This window comes from Dendrobates tinctorius, unplaced genomic scaffold, assembly GCF_039654945.1.
Source record: "Dendrobates tinctorius isolate UK_male_01 unplaced genomic scaffold, ASM3965494v1 ptg000124l, whole genome shotgun sequence".
Taxonomy (NCBI): Eukaryota; Metazoa; Chordata; class Amphibia; order Anura; family Dendrobatidae; genus Dendrobates; species Dendrobates tinctorius.
This window is the reverse complement of record NW_027361792.1, coordinates 5,985,892-6,002,639: the sequence shown is the minus strand read 5'-3', so window position 1 is coordinate 6,002,639 and position 16,748 is coordinate 5,985,892. Positions and strand designations below refer to the sequence as shown.

At 44.6% G+C, this 16,748-nt stretch overlaps 2 protein-coding genes across 3 annotated transcripts in view; one reads left to right on the top strand and one right to left on the bottom strand.

Annotated features, from left to right (window-relative positions):
- ELF5 (E74 like ETS transcription factor 5) overlaps positions 1-7,724 on the top strand; it is a 66,511-nt gene extending 58,787 nt beyond the window's left edge. Inside the window, exons 7-8 of one of the 2 annotated variants that reach the window (XR_012219703.1) lie at positions 5,354-6,094; positions 7,167-7,724. Coding sequence is in view for 1 of the 2 variants with exons in the window: in XM_073541799.1 (XP_073397900.1) it covers positions 5,354-5,453 (100 nt within the window). In the remaining variant the exon portion in view is untranslated. Of the gene's footprint in view, positions 1-5,353 lie in introns of both variants that reach the window. The other variant, XM_073541799.1, reaches the window with a different exon arrangement.
- A 4,772-nt stretch (positions 7,725-12,496) lies between these two features.
- The window catches only part of LOC141046953 (catalase-like), a 36,741-nt gene continuing 32,489 nt past the window's right edge, over positions 12,497-16,748 (bottom strand). Inside the window, exons 11-13 of the mRNA XM_073541798.1 lie at positions 16,463-16,570; positions 15,831-15,917; positions 12,497-13,891 (exon numbers count right to left, since the gene is read on the bottom strand). Of these exons, the coding sequence (XP_073397899.1) occupies positions 13,847-13,891; positions 15,831-15,917; positions 16,463-16,570 (240 nt within the window). The 3' untranslated portion in view covers positions 12,497-13,846. The remainder of the gene's footprint in view (positions 13,892-15,830; positions 15,918-16,462; positions 16,571-16,748) is intronic.

Here is a 16,748-nt window from a genome sequence, read left to right as displayed (position 1 = left end):
ACATGTTGGCGGAGCGTTGGAAGGGAGCACTCCATCTGACCTGGAGGTCGATGGAGCCTCTGGCCCGGAGGACACAGTACGGATGCAGGCACCTGTGTGTACTACAGACTGTGAGTAAAGCTTTGGAACTACAAGCCCTGGTGTCCTCCATTCACTCTTGCGCCAACACACCTGGTACCGCTACATCTGGGTACCAGCTTCTACACCGCCTGTGCCTCTCCTCCAGCGTCGGACTGGAACACCTTGGGCCCACCAGAGAAAATCATTCTTGGGGCCCACTATGTAGCTGCATAGAGTTAAATACCAGACCACCAATTATGCGGTAAAACACGCTAATATCCGGGTATAATATAAGGTTGTACATGTCTTAATTATGTAGCAGGAGTTGGGGTAGCCCCCTCATAGAATATAAAGCAGCCCCCTCACATAGTATAATGCAGCCATCTCATAGAATATAATACTGCCCCCCTCATAGGGTATAATACTGCCCCCTTCATAGGGAATAATGCTGCCTCCTCATAGGGTATAATACTGCCCCCCTCATAGGGAATAATGCACCCCCTCATAGGGTATAATGCTGCCCCCTCATAGGGTATAATACTGCCCCCCTCATAGGGAATAATGCACCCCCTCATAGGGTATAATACTGCCCCCCTCATAGGGTATAATGCTGCCCCCTCATAGGGTATAATGCTGCCCCCTCATAGGGTATAATACTGCCCCCCTCATAGGGTATAATACTGCCCCCCTCATAGGGTATAATGCACCCCCTCATAGGGTATAATACTGCCCCCCTCATAGGGTATAATACTGCCCCCCTCATAGGGTATAATACTGCCTCCTCATAGGGTATAATGCTGCCCCCTCATAGGGTATAATGCTGCCCCCCTCATAGGGTATAATACTGCCCCCTCATAGGGTATAATACTGCCCCCCTCATAGGGTATAATGCACCCCCTCATAGGGAATAATGCTGCCCTCCTCATAGGGTATAATACTGCCCCCCTCATAGGGTATAATACTGCCCCCCTCATAGGGTATAATACTGCCCCCCTCATAGGGTATAATGCACCCCCTCATAGGGTATAATACTGCCCCCCTCATAGGGTATAATACTGCCCCCCTCATAGGGTATAATGCTGCCTCCTCATAGGGTATAATGCTGCCCCCTCATAGGGTATAATACTGCCCCCCTCATAGGGTATAATGCTGCCCCCTCATAGGGAATAATGCTGCCCCCTCATAGGGTATAATACTGCCCCCCTCATAGGGTATAATGCTGCCCCCTCATAGGGAATAATGCTGCCCCCCTCATAGGGTATAATACTGCCCCCCTCATAGGGTATAATACTGCCCCCCTCATAGGGTATAATGCTGCCTCCTCATAGGGAATAATGCTGCCCCCTCATAGGGTATAATACTGCCCCCCTCATAGGGTATAATGCTGCCCCCTCATAGGGTATAATACTGCCCCCCTCATAGGGTATAATGCTGCCCCCCTCATAGGGTATAATACTGCCTCCTCATAGGGTATAATGCTGCCTCCTCATAGGGTATAATACTGCCCCCCTCATAGGGTATAATACTGCCCCCCTCATAGGGTATAATACTGCCCCCCTCATAGGGTATAATGCTGCCCCCCTCATAGGGTATAATACTGCCTCCTCATAGGGTATAATGCTGCCTCCTCATAGGGTATAATGCTGCCCCCTCATAGGGTATAATACTGCCCCCCTCATAGGGTATAATGCTGCCTCCTCATAGGGTATAATGCTGCCCCCTCATAGGGTATAATGCTGCCCCCTCATAGGGTATAATACTGCCCCCCTCATAGGGTATAATACTGCCCCCCTCATAGGGTATAATGCTGCCTCCTCATAGGGTATAATGCTGCCCCCTCATAGGGTATAATACTGCCCCCCTCATAGGGTATAATGCTGCCCCCCTCATAGGGTATAATACTGCCTCCTCATAGGGTATAATGCTGCCTCCTCATAGGGTATAATGCTGCCTCCTCATAGGGTATAATACTGCCCTCCTCATAGGGTATAATACTGCCCCCCTCATAGGGTATAATACTGCCCCCCTCATAGGGTATAATACTGCCTCCTCATAGGGTATAATGCTGCCTCCTCATAGGGTATAATGCTGCCCCCTCATAGGGTATAATACTGCCCCCCTCATAGGGTATAATACTGCCCCCCTCATAGGGAATAATGCATCCCCTCATAGGGAATAATGCTATATAGATATATAGATATAGAGTTAGATATAGATAGAAAGATAGATGTAGAAATAGATAGATATAGAGATAGATAGTAGATAATGGATAGAAAGTAGATAATGGATAGATATAGATAGAAAGATTCATAGAGATAGATAGAGATAGATAGAGATAGATATAAAGATAGATATAGAAAGAAAGATAGATAGATAGATAGATAGGTAGATAGATATAGAGATATATAGAAAATAGATAATGGATAGATAGATAGATATAGAGATAGATAGCTATAGATAGAAAGATATAGAGATAGATATAGAAATAGAGATAGATAATATATAGAGATAGATAAGAGATATGCAGATATAATAATAATAATAATAATAATAATAATAATAATAATAATAATATAGACATATATAGATAGATATAGAGATAAATATATATAGATAGATGGCTATAAATAAAAATAGATAGAGATATATATAGAGATAGATAGATATAGAGATAATAGATATAGAGATAGATAGATAGATATAGAGATAGATATAGAGACAGATAGATATAGAAAGATAGATATAGAGATAGATATAGAGATAATAGCTAGATATTGAGATATGTATAGAGATAGATATAGAGTTAGAAAGATAGATATAGAGAGAGATATAGAGATAGATAGAGATAGCTAGATAGATAGATGGATAGATAGATATAGATAATAGAGATAATAGATAGATATAATAGATAGATATAGAGATAGATATAGAGATAGATGGATAGATCAATAGACAGATAGATAAAGAGAGAGATAGAGATAGATAGATAATGAGATATAGAGATAGATATAGAGATATAGTGTTAGATAGAAAGATAGATATAGAGATAGATAGATATAGAGATAGATAGATAGATAGATATAGAGATAGATAGATAGATAGATAGATAGATATAGAGATAGATATAGAGAGAAACAGATATAGAGATAGAGATAGATATAGAGATAATAGATAGGTATAGAGATAGATAGAGATAGATATAGAGACAGAGATCGATAAATAGATAGAGAGATAGATATAGATAATAGATAGAGATAAATAAATAAATATAGAGATAACAGATAGATATAGAGATAGAGTAAGATAGAAAGATATAGAGATAGGTAGATATAGATAATAGAGATAGCTAGATAGATAGATATAGATATAGATAGATATAGAGATAGATGTAGAGATAGAAAGATAGATATAGAGATAGATATAGATAATAGATAGAGATAAATAGATAGATAGAGAAAGATATATAGATATAGAGATAGAGATAAATAGATAGATATAGAGAGAGATAGATATAGATATAGAGATAATAGATATACGGTATATAAGATAGATATAAAGATAGAGATAGATATAGAAATAGATAGATATAGATAATAGATAGAGATAGAAAGATAGATTGATATAAGAGAGATAGATAGAGACAGATAGAGAGAGATAGAGAGAGATATAAAAAAAAAACAAAAAAACACAATACTCACCTCTCCTCCTCGCTCCCACGCTGATCCCGGCTTCAGTGTCAGGAGCTGCCCCCTCTGCCAGACACACAGCGGGTGTGTGATGTAGTGACGTCATCGCGCACTGGCTGTGAGCCAGGAGCAGAGAGGACTGAGGGCGGCGCCGGCCCTGATGCAGAGCGGCTTACTGGGCTGGGGGCGGGGCCTCTGGGGGGTGGAGACCTGAAATGAGATTCACTGCTTCTCAGTGAATATTCATTTCTCTTTAGCAGCGGGGACAGGGGCTCCTGCCTCCTGACACCCCTGCTGCTCCGCTGGCAGGGGCCCCCATAGCAGCTGCATGGTGTGCGACACACCACTGGCTGGGGGCCCCTGGAGCAGCGGGGGCCCTAGGCAACTGCTGGCCCTGTATGCCAGCAGGTGCCAGGGCCCACCAGATGCCAGGGCCCACCGGAGAATCCTCCGGTTCTCCGGTGGGCCAGTCCGACGCTGCTCTCCTCTACCCCCACATCTACACTGCCCTGGGGCTACAGCTCCACCTGTGGGGAGCTTCACCATCTTGGCTGCAACACACCACCAGTCCCAGCGGATCTGCACGCAGCGTCGGCTTAACATCTCACTTGCCGAACACCACAGGTGGCGTCACAAACTACTATTCCATTAACTACATTCCACCATTCAATTTCCCCCATTACTTGTGCGCCCAGGGCCACGGACCGGGTCACCGCTGCTGTGATACATCCCGCTGATACCGGCCCGGTACCGAGTACCCCACAGCCCTGGGAGGGCGACCCACAACCACAACCATTAGCAAGGAAAATGGGGTATAAATAGCTTACAACAAAATCATTTCTTTATACACCTGATGAAGGCCTACAGGGCCGAAACGCGTTTTTTTTTTATAACAAAAGTTTTAATGTTTTTATTGTTTTTTAAAAAAATTTGCATTTTACTTAGCCAATAAAATATCATCTGATTTAACATCAGAGATGCTGAGTTATTTGGCTTTATAACCTTCTTGCTCCAAATTGGGTTAAAGATCCTCTGAAGGAAGCGCCCTGAAACTTCCTTATTCGTGATGATGATGGATGATTGTCTGCAGTGTGTATGTGACTGATGGATGTGATGTCATCCCTGCGGAACTGGCAAAAAAAAAACATTGCCGATGATGATACAGCCATCAGTCGCGTGACTATGGCAGCCAATCACTGGCTTCGGCGGTAGCACTTGGTGCAGCGGTCTCGTGAGTGATAGATGTGGCGTCATCTCTGCAGGATCAGCGGGGATCACACAAGAGGTGGCTATGTAACAATGGGGGGATCGGACAGATAAGTTTTATTATTGTAGAATATATTCTGGACAATCCCTTTAAGGTCTGTGCGGCTCACTAGTTACTCACTGTGCAGCATATTAAATTTTTTCTGCACTGTATAGCGGGGTTATTTATGCATCTATATGGAAGCATTATTTGGTCCTACGATATAGGACGCTGTTTTTTTGGGAACCACATTATGAGTAGTCCCTGTTTGGTGTTAGTGCACTGTATGGCGGTACACAGCAGAAGTAATCTCTAATAGAAAATGTCCCCCCCCCATCCTTAACCTGTCCTCTCTTCGCAGGCATTACTACAAGACCGGGATCCTAGAGCGAGTAGATAGGCGACTGGTCTACAAGTTTGGCAAGAACGCCTATGGGTGGCACCGCGCCGCAACGTACTGACCGATCCGTCCATTGGCCGCCGAGGGGCAAATCGTGTAGATTCCATGAATCAGCTTTCTACTTTACCGGCAGAGGAGGAATCATCTCTTCTCTTCATGCAGAACTTGAACTCATCACAGAAGAGGAGTCGTCAGTATTAAATCATCAGAACCCAAGAATAATAGCCCAAAATCTGCTCCATCGCTGCCCCCCCTCGGGCGTGACGACGGGACTCCCACAGAGGACAGGAGAGGCGCGGAGAAGCTTTTACCCCGTCTCGGCCATAATTTTCCTGGATTTGGGCAAATTGAGTGAAGGAAAATGTGGATTCCGTGAAATCCGAATGTAATTTTTCACAAATCGATTTTCTCATCTCTCTCTTCCTATTATAGACCCACTTTATATAGCACCGATTGAATAAACCAAGAATATCTGGTCGCCCATGGTCAGAGACCCCACTAATCCCTAGAATATGGGATCCTATCTCCGGAGGAGAAGCGGACACAGACGAGCGGTCAGCCTCCAGCGTAGAGGGTGGCGAACATCGGGGCGCTCGCCCTTCTGTCCTAGTATCTCTCATTCGCTGTATCGGAGACTGACTGCGACGTACGGCTGCCGATCCGCTGGCGTCAAGGGATCAGAACTGGTTGCATCATTTATAGGTGAGGAGAACCCCTTTAAGAGATGAAGATATCCACCATTCATATAACCCCTGTAAAGAGAACCCCTTTAAGATATCCACCATCCATATCACCCCTTTAAAGAGAACCCCTTTAAGAGATGATGATATCCACCATCCATATCACCCCTGTAAAGTGAACCCCTTTAAGAGATGATGATATCCACCATCCATATCACCCCTGTAAAGAGAACCCCTTTAAGAGATGATGATATCCACCATCCATATCACCCCTTTAAAGAGAACCCCTTTAAGAGATGATGATATCCACCATCCATATCACCCCTGTAAAGATAACCCCTTTAAGAGATGATGATATCCACCATCCATATCACCTCTTTAAAGAGAACCCCTTTAAGAGATGATGATATCCACCATCCATATCACCCCTGTAAAGAGAACCCCTTTAAGAGATGATGATATCCACCATCCATATCACCCCTTTAAAGAGATGATGATATCCACCATCCATATCCCCCTTTAAAGAGAACCCCTTTAAGAGATGATGATGATATCCACCATCCATATCACCCCTTTAAAGAGAACCCCTTTAAGAGATGGAGATATCCACCATCCATATCACCCCTTTAAAGAGAACACCTTTAAGAGATGATGATATCCACCATCCATATCACCCCTTTAAAGAGATGATGATATCCACCATCCATATCCCCCTTTAAAGAGAACCCCTTTAAGAGATGATGATATCCACCATCCATATCACCCCTGTAAAGAGAACCCCTTTAAGAGATGATGATATCCACCATCCATATCCCCCTTTAAAGAGAACCCCTTTAAGAGATGATGATATCCACCATCCATATCACCCCTTTAAAGAGATGATGATATCCACCATCCATATCCCCCTTTAAAGAGAACCCCTTTAAGAGATGATGATAACCACCATCCATATCCCCCTTTAAAGAGAACCCCTTTAAGAGATGATGATATCCACCATCCATATCCCCCTTTAAAGAGAACCCCTTTAAGAGATGATGATATCCACCATCCATATCACCCTGCACTACATTTATGTCATCCATCACTTTGACCAGGTCGATCCAAGATGCCAGAAGCAGATTTAGATCTCTGGAGCCTTTATGAAAAGCTGATCTGGTGCTTTGGACTTCACGTATCATTTAAAGTCACACCTTAAAGGGACTGTACAGAAATAGAAAACCATGGCTGCTTTCTTGCGAATTACTAAAACAGCGCCACCTCTGTCCGCAGGTTGTGTCTGGTATTGCCAGCTGCGCTGCTTTTTTTCCTGCGGCGCTGTGAAGCCATAACTGACCCCCTACTGTAATGGTAATAGTCACCTCCTTTTTTACCGGTGTTCCCCTTTAAGCTTCACCTCTTGCTTCCCCATTATAACAGCGCCTCCATAGATTGCTTATATTAGTAGTTGTACCTCCGACCAAATCCCATATCCATGTAAGTTCCACCTCTTCCGCCCAGCAATGCCAAAACCAAAGCACATCCCCATAATCCCCCCTCTACGGGGGTCCCGCTTCCCTATACTCACAGTGTAAATGATTGTATAAATGTGAATAGAAAGTTGTCGATAATATTTTTATGCAAAACCAAATAAATATTATATTTAACACCTGGTAGATGGGACCATCTGTTAATATGTGAATACTAAGGGGCCCCAGTGGTGAGATGGGAGACCTCCAAACTGAACTGCTTCACTGTCATTGTATTTCCCTCTAGTCACCTCTAGAGGGCGCAGAATGCACATAGACTTTTCCAGATCTCAATGAGTTAAGCAGCTTCAAAATCCCCAATAATGAAATTGGCAGCACCGTGGCTCAGTGGTTAGCACTGTATGGTGGCTCAGTGGTTAGCGCTGTATGGTGGCTCAGTGGTTAGCACTGTATGGTGGCTCAGTGGTTAGCACTATATGGTGGCTCAGTGGTTAGCACTGTATGGGAGATCAGTGGTTAGCACTGTATGGTGGCTCTGGTTAGCACTGTATGGGAGATCAGTGGTTAACACTGTATGGGGATCAGTGGTTAGCACTGTATGGTGGCTTAGTGGTTAGCACTTAGGGCAGCACGGTGGCTCAGTGGTTAGCGCTGCAGCCTTGCAGCGCTGGGGTCCTGGGTTCGAATCCTACCAAGGACAACATCTGCAAGGAGTTTGTATGTTCTCCGTGGGTTTCCTCCGGGCACTCCGGTTTCCTCCCACACTCCAAAAACCTACTGATAGGGAATTTAGATTGTGAGCCCCATCTGGGACAGTAATGAAAATGTGTGCAAACTGTGAAGCGCTGCGGAATATGTTAGCGCTATATAAAAATAAAGATTATTATTATTATTATTATTATTATTATTATTATTATTAGCACTGTATGGGGGATCAGTGGTTAGCACTATATGGTGGCTCTGGTTAGCACTGTATGGGAGATCAGTGGTTAACACTGTATGGGGATCAGTGGTTAGCACTGTATGGTGGCTCAGTGGTTAGCACTGTATGGTGGCTTAGTGGTTAGCATTGTATGGGGGATCAGTGGCTAGCACTGTATGGTGGCTCAGTGGTTAGCACTATATGGTGGTTCTGGTTAGCACTGTATGGGGGATCAGTGGTTAGCACTGTATGGTAGCTCTGGCTAGCACTGTATGGGGGATCAGTGGTTAGCACTGTATGGTGGCTCAGTGGTTAGCACTGTATGGTGGTTCTGGATGGCACTGTATGGGGGATCAGTGGTTAGCACTGTATGGTGGTTCTGGTTGGCACTGTATGGGGGATCAGTGGTTAGCACTGTATGGTGGCTCTGGTTAGCACTATATGGGAGATCAGTGGTTAGCACTGTATGGTGGCTCAGTGGTTAGCACTGTATGGGAGATCAGTGGTTAGCACTGTATGGTGGCTCAGTGGTTAGCACTGTATGGTGGCTCTGGTTAGCACTGTATGGGAGACCAGTGGTTAGCACTGTATGGGGATCAGTGGTTAGCACTGTATGGGGATTCAGTGGTTAGCACTGTATGGTGGCTCAGTGGTTAGCACTGTATGGGAGATCAGTGGTTAGCACTGTATGGTGGCTCAGTGGTTAGCACTGTATGGTGGCTCAGTGGTTAGCACTGTATGGGAGATCAGTGGTTAGCACTGCACGGCGGCTCACTGGTTGGCATTGTTGCTTTGCTGCATTGGGGTCCTGGGTTCAAATCCCACCAAGGATATTTGCATGGAGTCTGTATGTTGTCCCCGTGTTTGCGTGGGTTTCCTCCGGGTTCTACGGTTTCCTCCCACATTCCAAAGACCTAGTGATAGGGAATCTAGATTGTGAGCCCCAACGGGGACAGTGATGATAATGTCTGTATAGTGCTGCGGAATAAGATAGCGATTCATAGGCAATGCATAATCTGTATATATAATTGCCTTAAATTGTCTGTCATCCTCTTCCGTCTGGATGTCCCCGAATCCCACAATCCACTGCTCTGCACTGGAAGTACGCCGACCGCCATTTTGGTACACCCAAGTGATGCCGCTCGGATCCAGGACGCAGCTGCGATCCCGACTGCCGCTGGGATCCCGGCCACTGCGCATGTGTGAATTCAGTTGCTCTGTTCATTTATGAACTGCGTCACTGCCTGTCATTGAGGTGATGCACCTGCCAGCAGACTCTGCATTGGTGTACATGGTTACACTTACAGCCTGTCACTGGACCTAAAACATACACATTACAGGGTGTCACTGGACCTCCGTGCAGTCACGGCTGGAGAGACCGCGGTTCGAGGCCTGTGCTGGAGATTGGCTGCGGACACCCTCTGGTGGCGCCGCACACCATCTCCAGCACAGATCGCAAAACACCGTCTTTCCTGCCGGTTGTGACTGCACGGAAGTGGGTGGGCCGCCACCCCCCAGCACCACAAAGCATCGGGCACACATCTAGTAAATAAATAAAAAGGTTACTGATCTGCAAGTGATGGAAATGGAAACTAAATTCTCAAAACATCTGGATTGATTCAGTCTGTGAAGAAATCCTAACACTACCAACCTCGGCTGCTGTCACTTCGGTTATTAATGGCCATCGTAGGAAGGTTCGGCTGCCGAATGCACTTGGGCAAATCATCAAGATCCTCTGCTGGCATCTATCATGTAATTACCGATCAATGATGTCCCTGATGTGCTCAGTGGGAGACAAGTCCGATGATGCTGCAGGTTTAGGCCACTCAGGCTGGTTACTATAGCATCATCAACATGCAGCCGGGGATTGAAAATCAGCTCCTGGGAGACTTTGGAGAAATGGCCACATTGTTGGTTCTACAACAAAATTGGTGTAACACCGGGCTGTTAGTGTAGCTGGAATAAAGCCTAGAGGGGTCCATAATCATACATTATGCCACACTACACCATTTTTCCAAGAGTAGGACCGCTGTGATTGTCTAGATCTTTTTCCCAGTAATATAGGCTGGATGTGAGGTCTGTGTCTCTCCCAGTAATATAGGCTGGATGTGAGGTCTGTGTCTCTCCCAGTAATATAGGCTGGATGTGAGGTCTGTGTCTCTCCCATTAATATAGGCTGGATGTGAGCTCTGTGTCTCTCTACCAGTAATATAGGCTGGATGTGAGGTCTGTGTGTCTCTCCCAGTAATATAGGCTGGATGTGAGGTCTGTGCGTCTCTCCCAGTAATATAGGCTGGATGTGAGGTCTGTGTGTCTCTCCCAGTAATATAGGCTGGATGTGAGGTCTGTGTGTCTCTCCCATTAATATAGGCTGGATGTGAGGTCTGTGTCTCTCCCAGTAATATAGGCTGGATGTGAGGTCTGTGTCTCTCCCATTAATATAGGCTGGATGTGAGGGCTCTGTGTCTCTCTACCAGTAATATAGGCTGGATGTGAGGTCTGTGTGTCTCTCCCAGTAATATAGGCTGGATGTGAGGTCTGTGCGTCTCTCCCAGTAATATAGGCTGGATGTGAGGATTGTGTCTCTCTCCCAGTAATATAGGCTGGTTGTGAGGATTGTGTCTCTCTCCCAGTAATATAGGCTGGATGTGAGGTCTGTGTGTCTCTCCCAGTAATATAGGCTGGATGTGAGGTCTGTGTCTCTCTCCCAGTAATATAGGCTGGATGTGAGGTCTGTGTGTCTCTCCCAGTAATATAGGCTGGATGTGAGGTTTGTGTGTCTCTTCCAATAATATAGGCTGGATGTGAGGACTGCGTGTCTCTCCCAGTAATAGAAAACCAAAAGCGGGGGCACCACGGTTAAATACAGAAAGCAGGATCCAACCCAGGCCTATATATGAAGACTATAACAAAAACAAAGAAAAAGATAGGCCATAAAAGGGGGATCACCACAAACCAGGAGATAGCGTTTAGAAGCAAATTTTATTGGACATGAATGCACCAACACACACATTTAAAAACATTTAAAAGTCATCCATGTGACATAGCTATAACAACCCTAGGCTCATAATACAGCCTGCAACCTATAGCAATACTCCAAAAAAGATTGTGCAAGTGTCAGCCAAATGATCATAAAAACAGCATACCAAATAGTGGTTAACAGTATAAAATGCCCTACCAAGTATACAAAAAACATATATTATATCTGATCTGAACCTCTGAACCCTGCAAGGCAAAAGTCAGCAAGATGACAAATAATCACAAGAGCCATACACACTAGAAATATATATGAACAGTGACAAAATGGAACAATGAGTCACTGAGATCACAAAGATACATGCAGATGGAGTGCATATGGGTTCAGGAATGAGGTCATGATAATAATAATAATAATAATAATCTTTATTTATATAGCGCCAACATATTCCGCAGCGCTATGATAGTTAGTTACCACTAGGATAGCTGTTCAGATATACAGGGGTTAGAACCACAGGCTAGAAAAAACACTCATGTTAGATTCCATGAGGGAAATAGTACTACATATAAAGACCCATATGGAGTAGAGCCAAGTGCAATGTATGCCCAACGCGTGTCGCCACCCGCAGTGGCTTCGTCAGGGGTAGTAATCATGGTGTAGTCATGTCCTTAAATACAGTCAGTGATTGAACAATAGTGCGCAGCTGCGCCGCTTACCAGGCCATTGGGAAACTCATTAAGCACAGGAGAGGCATGTGATGAAAGGGCAGAGTGGAATGCACATGCTCTGTTGGTCATTTAGCCGGACGTTAGTGGGTGTTCTCATGAAGTTGTCATGGTAATCACCAGACAAACACAGAGCGCAAGCGCCAAAAAAATCACAGCGCACGCTCTAGTTCCTTCAATACAGGAAGTACGTCATAGGTTCAAGTAGTCATGGTAACGGTGTAACAAGAGAGGGAGCGCGCGTGTCGGAAGGTGACAGCACGCGCGCTAACCATCCCTAAACCAGTGGCACATCACACAGTGTGAACTTCAGTTTATGTAGCGACCAGGAGTATCAGTGCACCAACAAGTACGGCGATTTTATTAAACACAAAATAGACACCAATAATAATGACCATACAGTTAGACAGACAGCGCATGCGCTAGAAAATCTCAGCAATAATCCCCTTAATACAGAGAGTGCATCTGGGCATAATAATACAATGGTGATAATGAAAACAATGCATGTACAATGACGCATCGTGCGGTATAATGTACATTATATACAAAAGTCAACCAGAAACAACAGTATACAGACACGAAAAATAACTAAATAGAACTGAATACTAATGTGAGGATTAGTAGATGTGAGGATTGTGTGTCTCTCCCAGTGATATAGGCTGGATTTGAGGACTGTGTGTCTCTCCCAGTGATATAGGCTGGATTTGAGGACTGCGTGTCTCTCCCAGTGATATAGGCTGGATTTGAGGACTGCGTGTCTCTCCCAGTAATATAGGCTGGATGAGAGGACTGCGTGTCTCTCCCAGTAATATAGGCTGGATGAGAGGTCTGCGTGTCTCTCCCAGTAATATAGGCTGGATGTGAGCTCTGCGTGTCTCTCCCAGTAATATAGGCTGGATGAGAGGTCTGTGTGTGACTTCCGGTAATACAGACACAGCTCTGATCCTGCACTTAACATCTCTCTCTTCATGTGCTTTCCTCCTTATTTGCAGGCTATTTTCTCAGCTCTCCATACAATTTTAGATACTTTCCCACCTCTCCACTGCAGAAGGGAGAGGACAGCAGAGAAAACTGTCAGAACCAGCAGCTCTGATTGATTAGTATCAGTTCCGCCTCAATGAACTGACCTAGATAGAGGACTTAGAGAAACTAAGACAAATGGTTAACTTTTTTTTTTTTTTTAATGAAAACTTGATAGAAAAATTGCATAATGAAAATCAAAAAATAAAATCTGTGCATAAGTGTACATAGCCTTTAAGGTACAGCATTAAGTGGCTGTAATTCCTACTTATGAACTGCAGATGTCACTGTTGCAGCTATTTTCAGGAATGCAGTCACAGTGGAGAAAGAAAGTGGTGCTGCGGTGCTGCATCTTTGAGTGGACCCAGCAGGGGACAAGACCGTGTATTGATGGACGGACAAGGTCGCTCTGCATGCAGAACTCTCTCCATTGACTTCTTTTGGAGTTTTGAAAATATCCAGGTGCGGGTGATGGGACCCATCAGACATTTGTGGCTTATCCGGTGTGTGTCCCATAAATATCCGAGATGGGAATAAGTGCTCAACGCTCAAAAAAGTAAATATCTGCATAAAAAAAAGCATAAAAGATATTACATCACATTAACTAAAAAGAATCTATTGTGGTCGGATATTCTCGCTTTCTTTGCAGGATCATTTTCACAATCTATGTCTTTTGATAATGACACCGGGTGTAACTGTGCAGCGGCTCCTAGAAAAAAAAACCAAAAAAAATTAGTTTAGTGGGTTTTTATTTTTCACTTTTATTAAAGGGGTTATTTATTTATTCACAGGCGGCCGAGCAATTTGCAGCAGTGTCCAATTTCCCAACACTGCCCCCCGCAGGGCAAATAAGGCATTACATGTATCTCATTGGAATTAGTGTATAGTATGGAGGCGTCGGGGGTCAGATGTTTCCGCTATACAGTGCCTACAAGTGGTATTCAACCCCCTGCAGATTTAGCAGGTTTGATAAGATGCAAATAAGTTAGAGCCTTCAAACTTCACACAAGAGCAGGATTTATTAACAGATGCATAAATCTTACAAACCAAAAAGTTATGTTGCTCAGTTAAATTTTAATAAATTTTAAACATACAAGTGTGGGTCAATTATTATTCAACCCCTAGGTTTAATATTTTGTGGAATAACCCTTGTTTGCAATTACAGCTAATAATCGTCTTTTATAAGACCTGATCAGGCCGGCACAGGTCTCTGGAGTTATCTTGGCCCACTCCTCCATGCAGATCTTCTCCAAGCTATCTAGATTCTTTGGGTGTCTCATGTGGACTTTAATCTTGAGCTCCTTCCACAAGTTTTCAATTGGGTTAAGGTCAGGAGACTGACTAGGCCACTCCAACACCTTGATTTTTTGCCTCTTGAACCAGGCCTTGGTTTTGCTGGCTGTGTGCTTTGGGTCGTTGTCTTGTTGGAAGATGAAATGACGACCCATCTTAAGATCCTTGATGGAGGAGTGGAGGTTCTTGGCCAAAATCTCCAGGTAGGCCGTGCTATCCATCTTCCCATGGATGCGGACCAGATGGCCAGGCCCCTTGGCTGAGAAACAGCCCCACAGCATGATGCTGCCACCACCATGCTTGACTGTAGGGATGGTATTCTTGGGGTTGTATGCAGTGCCATCCAGTCTCCAAACGTCACATGTGTGGTTGGCACCAAAGATCTCGATCTTGGTCTCATCAGACCAGAGAACCTTGAACCAGTCTGTCTCAGAGTCCTCCAAGTGATCATGAGCAAACTGTAGACGAGCCTTGACATGACGCTTTGAAAGTAAAGGTACCTTACGGGCTCGTCTGGAACGGAGACCATTGCGGTGGAGTACGTTACTTATGGTATTGACTGAAACCAATGTCCCCACTGCCATGAGATCTTCCCGGAGCTCCTTCCTTGTTGTCCTTGGGTTAGCCTTGACTCTTCGGACAAGCCTGGCCTCGGCACGGGAGGAAACTTTCAAAAGCTGTCCAGGCCGTGGAAGGCTAACAGTAGTTCCATAAGCCTTCCACTTCCGGATGATGCTCCCAACAGTGGAGACAGGTAGGCCCAACTCCTTGGAAAGGGTTTTGTACCCCTTGCCAGCCTTGTGACCCTCCACGATCTTGTCTCTGATGGCCTTGGAATGCTCCTTTGTCTTTCCCATGTTGACCATGTATGAGTGCTGTTCACAAGTTTGGGGAGGGTCTTAAATAGTCAGAAAAGGCTGGAAAAAGAGATAATTAATCCAAACATGTGAAGCTCATTGTTCTTTGTGCCTGAAATACTTCTTAATACTTTAAGGGAACCAAAGAGAATTCTGGTGGTTTGAGGGGTTGAATAATAAATGACCCTCTGAATAAACTTTTCACAATTTAAAAAAAAATTAAACAAAGAAATAACATTCTTTTTTGCTGCAGTGCATTTCACACTTCCAGGCTGATCTACAGTCCAAATGTCACAATGCCAAGTTAATTCCGAATGTGTAAACCTGCTAAATCTGCAGGGGGTTGAATACTACTTGTAGGCACTGTAGATCTCCCCTCTAACGGGTAAGATTTTGGAAGCTGAGGAGGAGACTTATATTTTTTTTTTTATTAGCTATGGTCTCACTTTCCATTGTTGGCCCTGAAACAAATGAATTTCGTGTTTCCTGGGCCGTTACCTTCTTTCCACAAGTCTTGTTGTGCTGGTCCAGAAGAGTTTGGATACGAGAGGCGTAACTGGGGTCCACATCTTGGCAGTTTTTCACCTTTAAAAAAAAATAAAAGGACATAAGATTTAATCAGTAGGAAAGATAAAGGACCGCTTTAAAGAAAACGTACACAAAAAAATTTGTATTGGAAAAAAAGTTTCCTTCCTCCAAAATTGATTTTTAGGCTCCGATTTGTCTTGTCCCTGGTGAGTACTAAAGACGGTGACCATGATTTTATTTTTAGGTTTAACCCGCTTTGAAAGGGTTTTCTGGTTTTGTAGACGCCGGCTAAATAAAAGAAAAAATGGCGCCTTGCTCACCCTCCCCAGGTCCAATGACAAGTCTCTGTTACTGCCCCTACCAGTGTCTGTTAATGTCTGTAGCGCTAATATCTTGTCGACAGCTCTGCAGCTGTACGCGAATTGTGCCATCAACTCGGGCAGAGCCACTCAGCTCAATGATTGGTTACAGCGCTGTTTAAGCAGAGGCGGAGACTGAGCTCTGGACCCAGGAATGGTGAGAGAGGGACAGTTCTGTAAACTGGAGGACAGACAGATCGTGTTGCTTCCATCACTTATTCCTTTTTGGTCGCGGTCACTTACTGCTCTCTCTTGGATGAAGATCTGGGCGTCCTTCAAGTGCAGGGCGAGGTTTTCACACAGTCTCTGGCGTTCGGCTTCATTCAACGTTTTCTTGTAGAACTCCCTCACCTGCAACCAGACGTTGATCATGTCACTGATGATGGCGCCAAGTTCACCCCAAATCTCTCCCCGATGTATTTCATATTTATCTGTCTCCGTGACTATGGACTATGGGAGTCATTCATAGGAGTACGTGGCGCTTGCAGTGGACTCGCCATGATAACCCAACGGCACCCTCTGACTGCAT